Source organism: Diabrotica undecimpunctata, chromosome 4, assembly GCF_040954645.1.
Source record: "Diabrotica undecimpunctata isolate CICGRU chromosome 4, icDiaUnde3, whole genome shotgun sequence".
In the NCBI taxonomy this organism is placed as follows: domain Eukaryota; kingdom Metazoa; phylum Arthropoda; class Insecta; order Coleoptera; family Chrysomelidae; genus Diabrotica; species Diabrotica undecimpunctata.
Window position 1 is genome coordinate 44,195,200 of NC_092806.1, and position 19,176 is coordinate 44,214,375.

Genomic DNA, 19,176 nt, shown 5'->3' on the forward strand with positions numbered 1-19,176 from the left:
TTCCAGGACTGGCTTTGAAAAAATTAATTTAAGGATTCGTATTAAATATTACACTCTGTATATATTTTTCTTAAAATGCAATAAGTGATTTTCAAACTACATAAATAGCCAATGAAAACGACATATGCGACAATGTTGTCGCACTTTTATTAAATTTTTAGTGAACGATCAAATTTTACCAAAAATAGAACAACCATAATGAAGTATCAAATTATAAGGTAATTAATTTAAACAAATGTTATAAATTTCAAACATTTTAATTGAAATGATAAACTGAGTCACTGCACTACAAAAAACAGTAACTACTAACAATAACGAAGAACAATTTAAAAAAAAACTAAAAATATGTACATAGTTATGATAAACCCAAAACGGTCAACGCCAACCTTCATTTTAAACTTTTTTAGATTTATTTTTATTTAGTACAGTTGATGCAATGTATTATTATTTGACATAAAATTTTAATTATTTACAATCAACAAAAACTAACACATATAAGAGGTTTGACTTTTTAATCAATTTAATTTATTATTTATCGAAAATAATGCCCCAATACGATCTATGAGTAAAAATTTAAAATTGAAAAACAATTGATTCTATCGTGGATATAATACAAAGTGACAGTAAAGATGTTAATTTTCTACGTATTAGATTATGTTGTAGGCACTCATTTTAATTAAAATGTTTGAAATTTATAATATTTCTTTAAATTAATACCTTATAATTTGATACTTCATTATGGTTGTTCTATTTTTGGTAAGATTTGATCGTTCACTAAAAATTTAATAAAAGTGCGACAACATTGTCGCATATGTCGTTTTCATTGGCTATTTATGTAGTTTGAAAATCACTTATTGCATTTTAAAAAAAATTATACAGGGTGTAATATTTAATACGAATCCCTAAATTAATTTTTCCAAAGCCAGTGCTGGAATTTTTTAGTTTAGCTAATACCAGTCGAATGCTTGATAGTAGTGTACTGTATCATGTAAAAATTAAAAAAATCAAATGAGCCGTATAAACACTACAGTAAAATGAAATAAATGGTCAATTACACAAATCACCCTGTTAATTAATAAAGAAGAGGAGTTGACATTTTTTAGTGGCCACATGATATGTTCCCTGAGGGACTCTACATATGGTAGAAGTATGTAAAGTTCCTCATGACTCACCCTGTATATATTAAACGCTAATAATTTTTAACTTTTATATTTTATGTTTTTTCGTGCCACTTCTGTTATTGTTTTGTATTTTAAAAATAAATACATTTTTAACAACTACATCACAAAATTCAAAGTATTCCTGTATATATTATGCAAAATAATAATATTATCTAACAGTGAACGTGGTAGCATAAATATATTTATGTCATGATTTATCAGGCATGATAATACGATTACATATTTTTTAGTTATAGCAAAATTCCACTTACCGTAACATGCACATAACCATTTTCAACATTTTAAATATTTACCTGCATGTACAAAAAGCTCTTAATAGATATTATAATATTTAAATATAAATGCATAAATAGGCTTCGTATTCTCCAACAAAAACTAAAAATTTAAATCAATTCCAATGTGGTGTTTTTAGGGATTCTTCTTTTTTAACCCAGTAGAGGTTAAAAAAGGTTGTAGTAGGGTTATTTTATTTTACGATTTTTTTACAATCATCGATTTACAAAGTTTATTTATTTATTTTAACAGTTTTTATATATTCGAAAGTTCATAAAACTACTGGTATTTAAATTATTATTATAGATTTTTGTGATTTGCACCATCGAGAGAAATATAATATACCTTATGTAATAATACAAGGCAAGACATATGGAAAAAAAGGCCAGATCGAAGACGAACGTCATGGCTTAAAAACTTGAGAGAATAGTTTAATAGGTCATCTGCATCTCTTTTACAAGCTGCTTTCAACAAAATTAGTACAACTAAATTGATAGCCAACGCACGATAATCGAAAAGAGCACACGGAGAACAAATTTTAACAAAATTAAAAAAGTTTACATGTTTTATAACGGACTATCCTCGTCGAGTTAATAAACTCTTCCAACTATTTTGTATCTCCAAGTTCGTGAGGATGACCTTAGCATTTTACGATAAAGAAAAATTAATACAATGCCAGTATACAAGTTTTGCTTCAAAATTAAACCAAAATAAAGAAAATATTTAACAGTTCTTACATATTAACTCACTACAAAATTGATCTGTATTTCTTAAAGAATGTTAACAAATAATGGACTGGTTAAAAACACTTCAAAAATTGGAAAAATAAACTACATTTATACGATACTAAGAACTTTATTTATACTAATAACAGAATAAAATCAAAAACGTTTTCTCATGAAACGATGTATACAGCAACCAGCGGCGGCCGGTCAGGTGAAGTAGGTGAAGGTGAGGTTCACCAAAAAAATATAATTAAATTGAGACAAATAAATAAAAAATGAAAGCCACATTATTATATCTAAATTCTAAAATTAATTATTTATTTATTCTCTTTTAATTAATCTAAAAATTAAAAAAGACAACTAGCTTTATTAGCGATTCGTACTTGACAGTCAAGTCCTGACCTGTGTCACTAGCCGTGTATTAATATAATAGGATTCAGGAAGAGGTGAATATCATTTTTAAAATGCGAAATCCATCTGCATGAGCGCTCTCGGTTGCCATTTTGCCGGTTTGAAATTTAGTCTATTATATAGATATTTTTTTTTATAGTATAGTGTATAGTATAGTATTTATTAGTTTAGTTTAGTCACAGTATTAATTTTATTTGTTTAGTGCACTTTATTAATACATTTCTTTGTGGTTTGTTTCGGATTTCTGATATAAAGTGTTCTCGTGGATTTCGTTTGGACCAAAATAATCTTAAACAGATATGAATCCAATTAATGACTTCTTCTTCTTTCTATGCCGTCTGCATTAACGAAGGTTGGCGACCACATTTCTAAAAGTTTCTCTGTCTTTTGCAACGTGGAATAATTCGTTCACAGTCATGTTTGTCCAGTCTCCAATATTTCGAAGCCATGATTTCCTCTTTCTACCTATTCCCTTTTTGCCATCGACTCTACCCTGCATGATGACCTGCAGAACACTATATTAAATGGTGGCCAAATTAATGACTTGGTGTGTAATATATTAGAGACTCCGTTTAGGCATTGGAAAAATGAAGATAAAAGGGATATTCTTTTACATGGTCGACCAACCAGTATTTTAAACATCCGCGTCTGATCCAGAGTGGTCGGCTGCAATCAGCATCTGACTTAGAGTGGGCGGCTGAATCGAAACTCACCAACCCGTTTTAGCAGGCGTTGTGTTTTAATCACCAAAAAACCCTCAATGAACTGTCAAGGTTCAGAAATAAAATATCCCAGACAAGCAGAACAAATCGTATCTAGTATAAGGGCCCTAAACTCTATACATTTTTTTTAACGAATTTTTAATGAGATTTGGGCGCGAAGTAGGTACCAAAAGCAAGCTTTCCTCATCTTCACCACTTTTTTAGGTCACGAGCCGCCGCTAACAGCAACAATATATTTTGCTAATATACAGGGTTTTTCATTAAAAGTTGTTCATATGGTAACTGGAGAAACCTTAGCACAAAATACGAAGATTAACAGTAAACATTTAAATAAAATATTCTTCCTTACCGAGATACAGAGTGTTCTAATACAAATATTCTAAAATTATTTTATCCCATTGTTAATAATATATCCCATCACCACAGCTTATGTTTTTTTTTAAATAGTGTTAAAAGATGGTTTTCCGTTATTACCAGATGCGTGCTGTAGGGATATATACTTCCGTTTCCCCCTCACAGCTACGCCACTGTTAATAATCATTTCAGCATCATTTTCCTTACTTTTTACGTAAATATCACTTTGTTGTCTCAATACGATAGACGATAGACAAAGTACTTTTCAAGATATTTGCGTTTAAAGGTAATGTTTAAAATACATAATATATTATTTTTTGCTTATTTCACATGAGTGTCTTTAATATTTTAATTAAGTTGCTGTCGTAAATTTTCATGAATCTTTAATAGCTATTATATTTTTTTTAGCTCTCGGAATTATGAAATCACTCTTTCAGAGCTTCTTCCTCGATGAATGGAATTTTGCATAATTTGTTATGGATAAAACAAATGCAAAAAACAATTTCGTTAGCCATATTCTCTTTACTGATGAAGCCACTTTCACACGTAGAGTAGAAAAATTGTCAGATTTGGGATAACGAAAATCCACATGCCGTCAGAGAAGCATATTTTCAACTTAAACTGAGAATAATATTTGGTGTAAAATTTTTCGAGATAATTTAATAAGTAGATCCCTTTGAATTACTTTCAAATTTCAACAGCCATTCGTATTTGGAATTTTTTTTAAAATAGCCTTTTTGATAGACTAGAAGAGTTATCATTAAACCAAAGAAGGGATATTTGGTTTATGCAAGATGCCGCCCCACTACATTTTCCGAGGATAGGGCGTAACCATTTGAACAAGGCATGGCCGCTTACAGACACCACTATTAAAAAACTTGAAGCATTTGAGATGTGGCTTTATAGAAGAATGCTGAGAATATCATGGACAGCAAGGATCACGAACAAGGAAGTTCTAGAAAAAATGAAGAAGGAACCAGAGATTGTGTTTACGATCAAACGCATAAAATTGCAATATCTGAGCGAGGACCCGGTAGAAGGAGAATATCATGGCTGCGGAATTTAAGAACATGGTTTAGGAAAACCTCAACGGAGCTGTTTCGAGCCGCAGCGAGCAAGGTCATGATTGCCAATATGATTTCCAACATCCGAAACGGATAGGAACCAGAAGAAGAAGAAGAAGAAGAAGATTTGAACAATTAGTTTTCTCATAGATGGATAGGGCGAGAAAGTGAGTTTTTATGATCTGCTCGGAGTCCTGATTTTAATCTCTCAGATTTTTATTTTTAGTGACATATGACACATGTGTGCATGCTCAAGAAATTAATACCAGACATTAGTTATGGCAACAAATATAGAATACTGCAAACTTTATTAAAAATCAACCGAACATCTTTCAGAAGGTTAGGAGAAATTTTTCCGATAGAATTCAAAAATGTATTAAAGTGAATTAAGGCCTCTTTAAAAATTCATTAAATTGATTAATTGTTATAGCAGTCCAAATAAAGATATTTTTCAATAGTTTTTTGTTACGTAACCATCATTTTATAACGAGCTCGACCCGAAAACTTACAAATAAAAATTGTCTTAGTATAATAAAAATCATGGAAAATCATAAAAATCAATGGATGTTAGCAATAAAATAAGATTATGCATTTTACCTTTAAACAATGTTTAAAAAATCCTTTTACAGAAGGATGAAATTTACGTAAAAAGTAAAGAAGAATAAAAAAACATGCTGAAATGATTATTATGATAGTGGCGTAGATTGTGAGGGAGAAAAAGGAAGTATTAATTCCTACAGCACGCCTCTGGTAACAGCGGAAACCTCTGGTAACACTACTTAAAGTATCTTAACATGTGTAAACTGTTTGTCCAGAACAAAAAATATTGGAAGGTGTCAAAACAATGGGCTAAAACCATCTTAGAATATTTGTAATACAACACGCTATATGTCTGTAAGGAGGAATATTTAATTTAGGTGTTTTAGGTTAAATCTTCGTATTTTGTTTTCCCAGCTACTGGGTATATGGAAAATTGTTAATGAAACAACCTGTATACTATACTTAAAATATACACACAGCCAAACAAAAAAAAAACGATTGAAAGCCTGTAATTTGTCTTTAAAAAGACAACCATATGCAATAATGACAGTAAAATTCTACTATTAGTGGTCCCATAGTAAATCATAAAGAACAAACTATAAAAAAATAACCTCATAATACAATTCCAACATGGTAAATATTTGGTGTTACATTTATTTTTACTATCAATATTAACCAAATCAAACTCTGGGTTGATATGTATTTTATTTTAAAATATAAATGGTTTATCCTCGATATGTTATTGACTTACTAAAAGCAGTATTTTTTGTATTGATTTCCTCTTTTAATATGGGTAAACACATGCTACTACATTTTGCCGAGTAATTTGGGTAACCAGATCTTACTGCGTTTGGCTAAGGAATTTGCGACGCCATTGGATTTATTTAATATAATAATAAGAGCCACTTCTTTGACTTTTTTTTTATCTGTTTGTTTTAGGACTATAGTACTTTATTCTTTCCACTGAACTCTATGTTTGTTTTCCCATGCGTGTTTACATATGTGACATATCTCAAATTCTCCATTTTGAATATAAGATTAATGTTCACTTCTAACGTTTAATGTTCTTGATTCTATAAGGAGAATCTACAACTCCTTGTAGTGAAGTGTCAAAAGTTGTATTAATTCAAACAATATTTTAGTAAGTTTTGATATCAATAGTTAGTTTACAAATGCGTTATTTGATAAGGCTTTAAAAATAATCAAAACAAAATTAGCGAATAGATAATATATTGACAGCTAGAACAGGACTAAATATATCAGTTATAATGGAGCTGACATAATGTATTGATAAAACATATTTTCAACTAAATAATGAATTATATAAACAAAATTTTGGCCTAGAAATGGGATCTGTTTTTATCTTCATTATAAGCGAATCTATTTATCAAAAATTTAGAAACAATTATTACTTCTAAATAAAAGTTAAAACCAACAGAGTGGTGGAGATATGTAGATGATATGTTCTCAATATGCCTCCCAATAGGCCTCATAGTTGTTGGACACATTATTGGATAATATAAACGATAAAGCATTGACAATAACATTTAACATGAAAAAAGAATATAACAATACACTACTTGTTCTCGATGTTTTAATCTCAAAGAACGATACTAGATATAAGACTTAGTTGTAAAGAAAATCAACATACACTAACAGATATCTAAATCACAAATTTTAAATAACAACATCAATTTTAAAAAGGAAATCATTAAATTCTTACACGATATGACCAAAAATAACTTGTTTTAACAAAAATTAGTTCTTAGAAGACAATTTTTTTTTGACTGTTTCATCAACTGTTTTATTAAAAAATAATTACCTATCCTTCAAAACAATAAATGCTTTGAGATCTGTTTTATCTAAAACTAAGCCTAACAATAAAAAAAAGAAAAAATAATAATTGTATTTATAAACTACAGTAAAACTCCTGTTAACATACAGAAACCTCTGCTGAACGGACATTTTTTAGGTCACCGAACATTTGATATGTGGGTAAATAGGAAGACACGTCCGAATAACGGACTAACTTCACAACAACTCCGCACAAAATTAGCTTTTAGTTTTTGTAAAAAACTATTGTAATTTTACCTGCCAACCACGGACAGTTAGGTAAAGGCGATTAAAGCATTAAAATTGGAAATCCGAAAATCCAAATATGTACATAACTTATTGTAGCCATAAAACTAATTATATACGTAGGTATACTTATGGTCATAAAACTAATACTTCGAGTTTGATTTGAAAAAGCCCACTTTAGAATTTATTCATCCTTTGTACACATTTCAATTTAGTTGCGATATTCTGATCTAAGGGTAACAATGTCTTCGACTAAAAGAAAGTTTTTAAGGTTGGAATAAAAAATTTCGGTGGTAGAAGCTTCTGAAAAAAATAGTTATAGCGTTCGAGTTTTGGTCATATTCATAACACTGACGAGACTGGTTCGTATTATCGAATCTTACTAAGCAAAACTTGTACACTTCGTAATGAAAAGTGCACTGGGAGTAAATCTGCTTAGGAAAGGCTGACCGTATTATTGCGTGCAAATTTAAATGGGAAAAAGAAAAAGCTTTAGTGATTGGAAAACGAAAAAATCATTATTATTATTACATTATTAAAAATCAAAATCAGTATTACATTATTAAAACTCCAAGTCGACTGGTATTACAATAAAAAGGCGTAGATCAAAAGAGATATTTGATAGATCACCACATTTGACCGAAAAATGCAATGACAAAAAAGAAAAATTCTCTTATTCCTAGACAAGATCCCATCCAGATATTTAGTTATCTAACATATTGATAATATTTTTGTCACCTAATACTACAGCACATTATCAACCGTTAGACCAAGGAATAATTAAAAACTCTAAATTTATGTATAAATGGTTTTTTATAAGAAGAATGTTATCAACTATAGAACGTTCATTATCAACAGCTGTACTGGAGAAGTAGACAACGATTACTAATGCCTCAATTTGGAATGTGGCAGCATAGAGGGACGTTTCAATGAAAACAATTAAAAAGTGTTTCATTACATGCGGTTTAAAAAAAACGATAGTAATGGAAAAGAGATTGTGAAAAATCTGGAACTACAAGACCTGGAAGATGATTTGCCAGTGTCAATCTTTTGCCAAAGTCATGGAGTCTTTTTGGCACAACGCTCTGTGTTATGCCTACCACTACAGCAGCTATTTTTGAGCCATTGCTTGCTCCACAAGACCAATGATACGATAACTACATATAGTCTCGTTTTTTCAACGCAAAAGATAATTAATTTATTTTTGTTCAATTTACAGTTAAAGAAAATAATATATAACGCCCCGAGCTGTATTACCTGATTGTTTTATTTGTTTGTTTATTTTAAATTAAAAGCTTTATTCTTTGCAATAATACCAAGTTTCTGCAAAAGAAATAAACATATTGGTGTGAAATAAATGGTCATTCCATATAAGTTTACTCAAAATATACACTACTTGATATTGATTTAAAAAACATATCCTATGACTAGTTGACTATACAGCATATTTTTTAAGACTTCTATAAAAAAAAACTTAAAAAAAGTAGACATACTTGCTACGCATACGAAAATAAAGTTCATCATAGATCTATTTGTAATAAAAAAATAATATTTTATTATCATAACTAAACTTACCTGAAACAGAGTTGACATTGAAGAAACCACAGTTAAACTTTTGTTGTAATCCTTATAGTTCATATAGGAATAGGTAATTTGTCCCCAAAGCACAAACATATTAAGAAATCCCCAAAATATAAATGTTGACGTTAGTTGTATTGTGTTTTTCTCCGGCCACATAAATATTAATTTCAGCATTAATTCTGGTAACCATAGTATTCTCTTTGAGTAATCTTTGATATTTCCAAAGATTAGAGACATCCCTGTTAAGAAAATATAATTTAAAACACCAGTATTTGTATGTGCCTACAGTTAAATTCACCCTCCATTAGTCGCGCTGTTGGATAAAATCTAACAAAAATTATCTAAAATTGCACAAAGAAACTCTGTTAAGGCCCGTTTTCACACTACTTTTTATTGTACGTTTTGTGGTTCATATAAAACGTACGACAAAATGTACCTTTTATCCAGTGTATACACCCTACGTTTTTCCTTCCGTTTCCTACCTCATTTCTAATTCAGAGTCTTGAGTTGTGTGAAGTTTGTTTAGTGTTTTTTTTTATTATGGAGGAAACTCGGCTGCTTTCTTTTATTTTTTCAACTATAAAGATACTACGACTGAGGAAAAAGGGGATGAAGAGGAAAAGACAAGATGGTCAAGAGAGTGGGCTTCTACAAAGAAGCCAGTATTCCCACGTCTCGTTACTAAAAGAGGGGAACCAGATGAATGGACATCTCAGCCTATTGTCAATTGCTAGAGTTGGTAACACCATACATATTGAAATAAGACACCTCATGAGAAAAGCCATTACATCCCATGAAAGACTCACAGCAACTCTCAGATATCTTACAACAGGACGCAGCGTCAAGGACTTGGAGTTCACAATCATAATATCCAAACCAGCGTTAAGCCAAATAATTCCTGAAACCTGTAATGCAATCTACTTGGTTTTAAAACATAACTACTTAAAAAGTTTAATACAATTCAATAAATTCCCCGAGAAAATTGTGAGTGCATTGCCACAAATCTGACATTATTAGGCTTTTTTTGGGAAAAATGAAACGAACTGCAGTGGAACTAGTCGTCAAATAAGTCAAGATCGGACGACTTGTCTGAACATGTATTTTCACGTAACGTTTTATCCTATCAGTTCTCGCAAAACTATGCTTCTCCCATCATTTCAATGATCTGACCTTGAATTTCATTTCGATTCGACAAGACGCACGTTTTGCTGTTTACATGCCACATTTTATTGTATAGGATTTGTCCTATCCAACAAAATGTACAATAAGACGTAGCGTGAAAACCGGCCTTTAGAGTTCGAGTCTGATCAGGATATTGATGATCATATTTCGAAGTATTGTTAACATAAAGGCCCGTTTTCACACTACGTCTTATTGTACGTTTTGTGGGTCATATAAAACGTACGACAAAATGTACGTTTTGTCCAGTGTATACACACTACGTTTTTCCTTCCGTTTTCTACCTCATTTCTAATTCAGAGTCTTGAGTTGTGTGAAGTTTGTTTAGTGTTTTTTTTTATTCAGGAAGAAACACGGCTGCTTTCTTTTATTTTTTCAACTATAAAGATACTACAACTAAGGAAAAAGGGGATGAAGAGGGAAAAGACAAGATGGTCAAGAGAGTGGGCTTCTAAAAAGAAGCCCATTCTCTTGACCTAAATAATCCTATTAGTTCTCGCAAAACTATTCTTCTCCCATCATTTCTACGATCTGACCTTGGATTTCATTTTGATTCGACAAGACGTAAGTTTTGCTGTTTACATGCCACGTTTTATTGTATAGGATTTGTCCTATCCAACAAAACGTACAATAAGACGTAGCGTGAAAACCGGCCTTTACACTAATACCGAACAATCCTCCAGCAGTGATACAGAAAAAGACGAAGTTTCTCTTGACATTATTCCTAGAATTAATCCGCAAATTGAGCCTCAGTTTCTTAAAACATATGGCACCTTTGGCTAAAACATAAACCCAACTTTATTTTAGCTAAAACATGCCGTCCAAATATTGTCACTAAACTTCCATTAGTGGCAGGTGAAGTTCAAAGTGTAAAAGAGAATGCAGACTGCCGAGAAATATTTTTTCTATAGACATTCTTATTGAAATCGTTATTTATACAAACCAGAAACTTGATGTATTGCATTCCTTATACTCCTGTCCTCGAGATTGTTTACCTTCTAATTTAAAAGAAATAATGGCGTTTATACGATTGCTTTAATTGAGGCGTAAAAAGAAAAAAACACTTAAACACGAATAAACTCTGGGCAACGGATGGTACTACAGAATACTATTTTCTAGCTATAATGTCGAAAAAGCGTTTTTATTTACTTCAGCGAGCAATCAGATTCGACGACCACAAAAGCAGACATAAAAAGATCGACCCTAGATAACCTACCGCTCATTCGAAGTATTTTTGGAATAAGAATACTCGCTAGGAATACGGAGGAAGTACAAATTTATTTTGTAGTAGCACCGGTCTCCTTCGCTTACTTTTTTCCCCATTAACATTGCTGACTCCCATGCTCCATTATAGGAATCCCGGTAATATATTAGTCTACGATGTTCTTGATGTATTTCTAATTCTCGAATTACTCGGTAACTGAAAGGACATTTCTTCAAATAATCTGTTTTGGTATAAAAAAAATTCGTCTATGCTCGAAAGCAGGATTGATCTATTTCCACGTCAAATGGCGATGGTTTTGCACGAGCACTTCCAAAAATTTCAACCCAATCTAAAGGAATCTCAGCTCGTTGTTCGGAGTTTATTAAGCCTATATTTTTATCCATGTAGGAATGCCCACGAATAGGAAAAGTAACTTAAACGTATATACAAGTCTACGTATATTGTGGACAATATAATGCAAAAAACGAAACATGGTATAAGTTTTATTTTGCTCTCCACACGAGTCGCCGAATATTTCGAGCAATCGTCGCTTCCCCTTTTACCGGTGTGTCCGGGTAAGTGTAAAACACACTTTTTGCTGTGTACTGTAAATGTGGACATTAAAAAGCATAGACATTAAGCTGGCTCTTGTAGTAAACATCGTTTGTTGTTACGTTTGCGACACTGAGATTTTTTCCAAAAAGGAGACAAATAGCTTCGTGAGTCACAGAGGTTCGACTTTTTTTTTCTTCTCAGCAATGTTTATACTTTAAAATGCCTCAGCCTTTCTTGTGTGTACACCATTTTGTATTGCAAAATGGCGTATTTCCTTTTGCAAGCATTCATTTTGAGAACTTTTTAAATAACAGACTAAATAATTTAATTTTTATAAGAAACTCATCGCAGGAACTACTACATATGTCGGTTCTGGGATATACAAAGGCTATCTTAAATTTTATATTATAAAATTTAAGATAGCCTAATATTTATATTATATAATATTTATATAAGACTGTTCTATACGACTCGTAAGATATTTTTATAAAATGGTTTAACTTGCAAAACATTTTAAACATCTTTTTTATGTTTAATTCTTCAGGTAATTATAATTTTTTACTATCATTCACACTGTAGTGGCTTTTCCAGCAATTAGATAACTTGTTCGTATATTGCTGCAAGAACGTGAGATTCCAATTTTCTAGGATTGTTTTTATTTTTTTATCTGTTAGACATTGGCCTAACGAACCATATCCAAGAAATAAAAATTTTCCTCGACGAGAAGAAAATTGATGTTATGCTTGTATCAGAAGCTCATCTAACAGACAAAAACTATATCAAAATTCCAAAATACATTGTCCACTACACAAAACATCCAAATGACAAGGCACACGGTGGCACAGCTATTATTATCAAATCTAATATAAAACACCATGAGTTAAATAAGCTCAGTGAAAAGTACCTGCAATCAACTAGCATTGTCATTGAAGACTGGCTAGGCAACCTTACCTTATCTGCGGTCTACTGTCCTCCTGGTCAACCAATCAACGAAAACAACTTTAGCACCTATTTCAGTTCTCTTGGACACAAATTCATAGCAGGAGGAGACTTTAACTGTAAACATCATCACTGGGGCTCTAGGGTAATTACAACAAGGGGTAGACAACTGCTGAAGTCAATAACAGGAAACAACCTACAACACATATCTACAGGAGAACCAACTTATTGGCCTACAGATCCAAATAAAACACCAGATCTCTTAGACTTCTGTGTGATTAAAGGTATCTCTCTTAACTATTTAGCAATAGAATCATGCTGGGACCTCTCTTCAGACCATTCTCCCATTCTAATTGACCTAGACTCCAAAATCATACTCAGAAATTAGCCTCCAGTCCTAACCAATAATCAAACAAATTGGAAAATATTCCGAAGCGCACTAGCAGAACAAATACCAACGAACTTGCCACTTAAAACAGAATTACAAATTGAAAATGCGGTACAACAACTTACTACCTCCATACAAAAGGCAGGCATTTCTACTCCTGAACAAACAACATGGAAGGAAAGCATAAACTGTTCGCAAAGTGCAAAAAACCTGATCGATGAGAAAAGAAAACTTAGGAAAAAGTGGCAAAACACACACGCTCCTATTGACAAACAAAATTTAAACAGAATTACCAGAAGACTTAAAAATCCATTAAAAGAAGAGAAAAACAGGGGGATTCAAACTTACTTAGAAAATTTGACTCCGTCCAAAGACACCAATTATTCTCTATGGAAGGCGACGAGAAAGGTAAAAGGTCCACAAGACGCCATACCTCCTCTAATAAATGTCAAAGGTAAATGGGCAAGAACAGACACAGAAAAATCTGAGACATTCGCTGAACATCTTTCTACAGTATTTAGTCCATTTAACAGAGTAGTGCCATTAGAACAAGAAGAACCATTTAATTCTTTTCTTGAGGCTCCATATCAAATGGATCTACCAATCACCAAGTTTAATATTAAAGAAGTAAAACAGATAATAAAGAATGAGATACAACCCAATAAGGCTCCGGAATTCGACCTCATAACGGGTAAGATCCTCCAGGAACTAACCAATGACTGTTACAGAATAATCACTATGATCTTCAATGCTATGCTTAGTCTGCATTACTTCCCTCTGCAATGGAAAGTGGCACAGATTATACTCATTCAAAAACCTGGTCAAAAGATGTTAACTCATACCGACCGATTAGTCTACTCCCAGTCATCTCTAAGGTCTTCGAAAAACTTCTACTACGAAAAATCAAACCAATATTGGACGAAAAGTGTCTCATACCTGACCATCAATTCGGTTTTCGTAACCAACATGGTACAATAGAACAAGTTCACAGACTATACACAACAATAAGAAGTAGTCTCGAGAACAAGCAATATTGTACTGCAGCCTTTCTAGACGCCTCTCAAGCTTTTGACAAGGTGTGGCATACAGGACTTCTGTACAAATTAAAGAAAAATTTTCCTTACCCTTACTTTAAACTGCTTCAATCATACCTTACAGAAAGGAGATATCTGGTAAAATATAGTGAAGCCTATACAAAACTCTACCCCATCCTATCTGGTGTACCTCAGGGTAGTGTGCTCGGACCGATTCTGTACCTGATATATACACGGCTGACTTGCCAATAAGCAATAACCTAACGCTTGTAACACTCGCAGATGATACTGCTTTCTTGGCCTCTCATAGCAACCCAATAATAGCATCAGAGAGACTGCAACTACATCTGAACAAAACAAATGAATGGCTTAAACTCTGGAGAATTAGAGTAAACCCCTCAAAATCTACACAAATTACATTCACTCTAAGAAGAGGTACATGTCCACAAGTTAACCTCAATGGACACCCTTTGCCCCAAAAGCATGACGTAAAATACTTAGGTATTCACCTTGACAAACGTCTAACTTGGACCAAACATATATGGACGAAAAGGCTTCAATTGGGAATTTTATACAGAAAACTTTACTGGATGTTGGGAAAAAACTCTCACCTATCGATTGACAACAAGCTACTGATATACAATACAATAATAAAACCCATTTGGACATATGGCTCACAGCTCTGGGGTTCAGCTAGCAAATCTAATATTATGATAATACAAAGATTCCAATCAAAAACTCTGAGAACAATCGCTAATGCACCTTGGTATATCCAGAATGATGCAATACATAATCTTCAGGTACTAACAGTCTCTGAAGAGTGCAAAAAAACTTCTGAACAATATCAAAACAGGTTGCGGGCGCATCCTAATACCCTGGCACACAATCTTCTCAACAACCAACAAGCGAAGAGATTGAAGCGACATGACCCCTTGGACCTACCTCACCTATCCTGACAGAGCCTACAGCAGTGGGAGTTACGCCTTCAACAACACCCAGCCATTGTGATCAGTGCCGCTTTTAGTGCTCGCGTATCAGTGTATGTGCGCATCCTACCGGTAAAAAGCCAATTTGTGTCGTGATGATTTGGTCACTGGACCTTACATCTCTCTGTCATGTAAAGACAAAAAATTTTACTTATTGTTTTCACTGCAAAACAGATTGTAAAAATCTTAAATGTTAATAAAAAAAATTTGCGTTTTCTCATAAGAAATTACACAATATATAAGTAGTATATTTATTTGTGCTTCTCTATAGAAAAACTGACCAGAAGTTATCGTACAGTGTAGCCAATTCTTGTTCACAAGTAGTAATTATGGTCATACAAAACGTGTATTCTTCCACGCAGCGGTTATTACAGTTATAAAAATACCAAAAAACATGATTTTTTCATAAGTAAAAATTAAGCACAAAATTGTAATTAAATAAATTATATTTATATGTTCCGTTTTGTTACATATTTAAATTTATAAAATAAAAATCGATATTTTAAAACAATATTTTTCAATCGTTTGGCAACTTTGGAACTCCGTTTCAAATCCGACCCACAGAAAGCCGTAAAACTAGTTTTTGTCGACCAAGTGCCCATCAACAATAGTTCACTTACATTGGCGTTTCCGATGGTAGGGCATGTGTTGCATTTTGTGAATATATTTTATGCGATAAGTTTGTGTTATTGATAAAACGTGTTATTGATAGTATGAGTGTTATAGTTTGTCATTTTATAGTAAATTTTTAGTTATATTCTGTGATTATTTGGTTTGAGTTTTATTGGAGTTGGACGAGTTGTTCCAAGAGAAGACAGCAAAATTCTGATGTTGATTCCAAAAATGAAAAGCCGCAAAAGAGACGGAAAATATTAACGTCCGAAGAGAAGGTAATGATACGAAACGTTTATGAAGGAATTGTCGGTAGAAAAATGGCATTAAATGTTAGCCAAGCGGTCGACATTTGTAGCAGTTTAACAAAAGTATCCGTTAGCTGTATTTATCCTGTACTTAAAAATACATCGGAAAATAAAAAGCAAGAAAAAGGTAAAACTAGAGGTAGGAAAAGCATTGTTTTGGATGACGAGACAAGGAATATTATAAGTCGAAAAATTCATTCAGTTTATTTTCGAAGTGAAATTCCAACACTGAAAAATATTTCTCAACAGCCCGAAAACGATAACTCCTTACCCAAGATATCTCATAGAGTCTTAATCAGGACCATGCGCGAAATGAACTTTCGATATGTAAAACTCAATAGAAAAAGTATGCTATTAGAAAAAAATAAAATTATTGTGTGGAGAAGAAAATATTTAGAATAAATACGCAAAATTTGCAGCACTGGACGCAAAATATGTTATTTGGATGAAACCTGGATTAACGAAGGTCATACAGTTGGAAAAGTTTTGCAAGATTTAAATGTCAAAAGTAAACGCGAAGCATTTATAGAAGGCTGATCTACAGGACTAAAAGCTCCATCAGGAAAGGGACGGCGTTTAATCATCACCCATATAGGAAGTGATACAGGGTTTCTTAATGATGGTTTTCTTTAATTTGAGTGGAAAAAAACAGGTGATTATGAAATAAATTGAAAGGGAGGATTCAAGAATGGCTTACAGAAAAGGGGATTGCATACGAAGAAACAATGCAAAAAATTTAGCTACTTGACATTCCACGGTTAAAGAAAAGTAAATATCTTAAATATGCTGTAGATGAAACTGCAAAAGATTATGGTGTCAAAGTTCTGCGTCTACCACCTTATCATTGCGAACTTAATCCCATTGAACTTATCTGGGCACAAGTGAAAGGAGAAGTAGCTCGCAATAACAAAACATTTAAATTAAACGAAATTAAGAAACTTTTGATTCAAGCAATCCTCCATGTAACTCCAGAGAAATGGGCTAAATGTATAGGCCACATAATTAAAGAAGAACATCATATGTGGGAACTTGACACTCATCTCGAAGTTTTACTATAGCCAATTATAATTACACCAGGTGGTGAAGATAATGACAGCGATAGCAGCACTGTATCTTCAGATTTAGACAGCGAATAATATTTTCTAATAGTTTAATAAGAACATCAGCATAAAAAAAACCAAAAACAAAAAAAAACGAGAAGAACATAGTAAGTGTGTATAGTGTTTGTGTTTAAATAGAATAGTACAATGTTTTGTTACATCAAACATTATTTTTATTTTGTTTTTATAGAATTTTATTTTGTTTTATAGGATTTTATTTTGTTTTGTTTTATACTGTTTAAGTGTTTTGTTCATTTTATTTAATAAGACAATATGGCTCTTGGCGAACACCCATTTAAAAAAAGTAACGCGCCACAAGACATACCTCTGGGGTGGTATGGAAACTGTCTTAAAATTTGTTTTAACAAAATTTCATTGTGTAACTTTTTAAGGACGGGTTACGTCAAAAGACGTTTTAGCGTAACTTCCGAGACAGCCGGTTGTTATTAGTAAACTTTCTGCAAAATTACTTGTTTTTTGTAGCTTTTTGTTTGTAGCATTCTGTATTTTTAGGGGAATGTAGGGAATGAGCCACAAAATATTTATTCATATGTTTATTTATTGACGTTTCGATCTCTATATCCAGAGACCGTTTTCAATTATACAAATGATAGTTATATTTATTTTCTATGGCTTTTTGCTTGTCGTTCTGTATTTTTAGAAATAATGTTGGTTTAGGAATAAGCCACAATATATTTATTCAAATGTTTAATTTATGGACGTTTCGATCTCTATAAAGAGACCGTTTTCAAACATACAAATAGATATATTTATTTTTCTATAGCTTTTTGTTTGTGGAATTCTGTATTTTTAGGCAGAAAGTAAGTGGAAATAAGCCACAATATATGCATTTACATGTTTAATACACTGACGTTTTGATCTCTATTCCGTTTTTAAAGATAGAATATAAAAGAAAATAAACAATATAAGTTTATAGAAATATATAATAATAAACAAACAAAATAAATATAACTATAATTTGTATCTTTGAAAGCGGTCTTTGGATATAGAGATCGAAACGTCAGTAAAAACTTGTAAATAAATATATTGTGGCCTATTTCGAACATTAATATTTGAAAAAAAAAATATAATTAACGTTCAAATAAAAGTATGTGTACGTCACTGGATTTTCTGCACCTTTAAACGATGAATTACTCCCTCAAATAGTTCTGCTCGTTATTAGAAGTCATTGTGTTAAAATTCTTAAGTATAGTTTTCTTGCTTAGAGCAAGTATAGTTGCACCTACCTCGTGTCACTGCAGTCTAATTTTTTTTATGACATCTCTCATTCTACCGTGGTTTTTTTTTATTCATTCTCTTTAGGCCCTACTTAAGTCTCATTTCCGCTACTATTGTTTTCTGCATATATTGTTATTTACTTTTAAACCACTTAGAAAACAATGAAAACATTATCAACACCTACTAACCCAGCTCTAAACTGCGCGTATTACATCAACGTCTATTAGCTGTTTATATGGACTTTACCCTTTTAGGACCTGCCCGATAAGAACTTGCCACCTATTGACGGTGTATGCGTAAATAAGAATTAGCATTTCACAGGCACTAAGCGCTTTTAGGATGTGTACAAGCCGCTGGCCACTTCTACGTTAAAATCGCTACAGGATGGCGTCACTGGATGTATTTATGTAAAATTACGACTTCCCCCTTTGGACCTGTACCCTTCAAATATGATCGATGTAAAACGCTATTGTGTAAAGAACACACATCCGAACCGGTGTTGATTTGTTTTAAATGTAAAACCTGCGATAAAAAATTGGTAATGTTAAATAATTCTTATTGTTTACTGTTGTTAGTTTATAGGTGCGTTATGCTTTTTTTGTAATAAAAGATTTTTCAACATAATAATTTCATAAAAATCGTTTGTTAGAAAAAATTTAACAGAGCGTCAGACGTTAGATAAATTTTATAGGCGCAAAAAAT

At 32.2% G+C, this 19,176-nt stretch overlaps 1 protein-coding gene across 2 annotated transcripts in view; it reads right to left on the minus strand.

The window, feature by feature from the left end:
- Positions 1–19,176, minus strand: part of LOC140439464 (odorant receptor Or1-like) — a 167,948-nt gene that overhangs the window by 141,209 nt on the left and 7,563 nt on the right. For both annotated transcript variants that reach the window (XM_072529388.1, XM_072529387.1), the window contains exon 2: positions 8,925–9,169. In XM_072529388.1, coding sequence (XP_072385489.1) covers positions 8,925–9,169 — 245 coding nt within the window. The remainder of the gene's footprint in view (positions 1–8,924; positions 9,170–19,176) is intronic.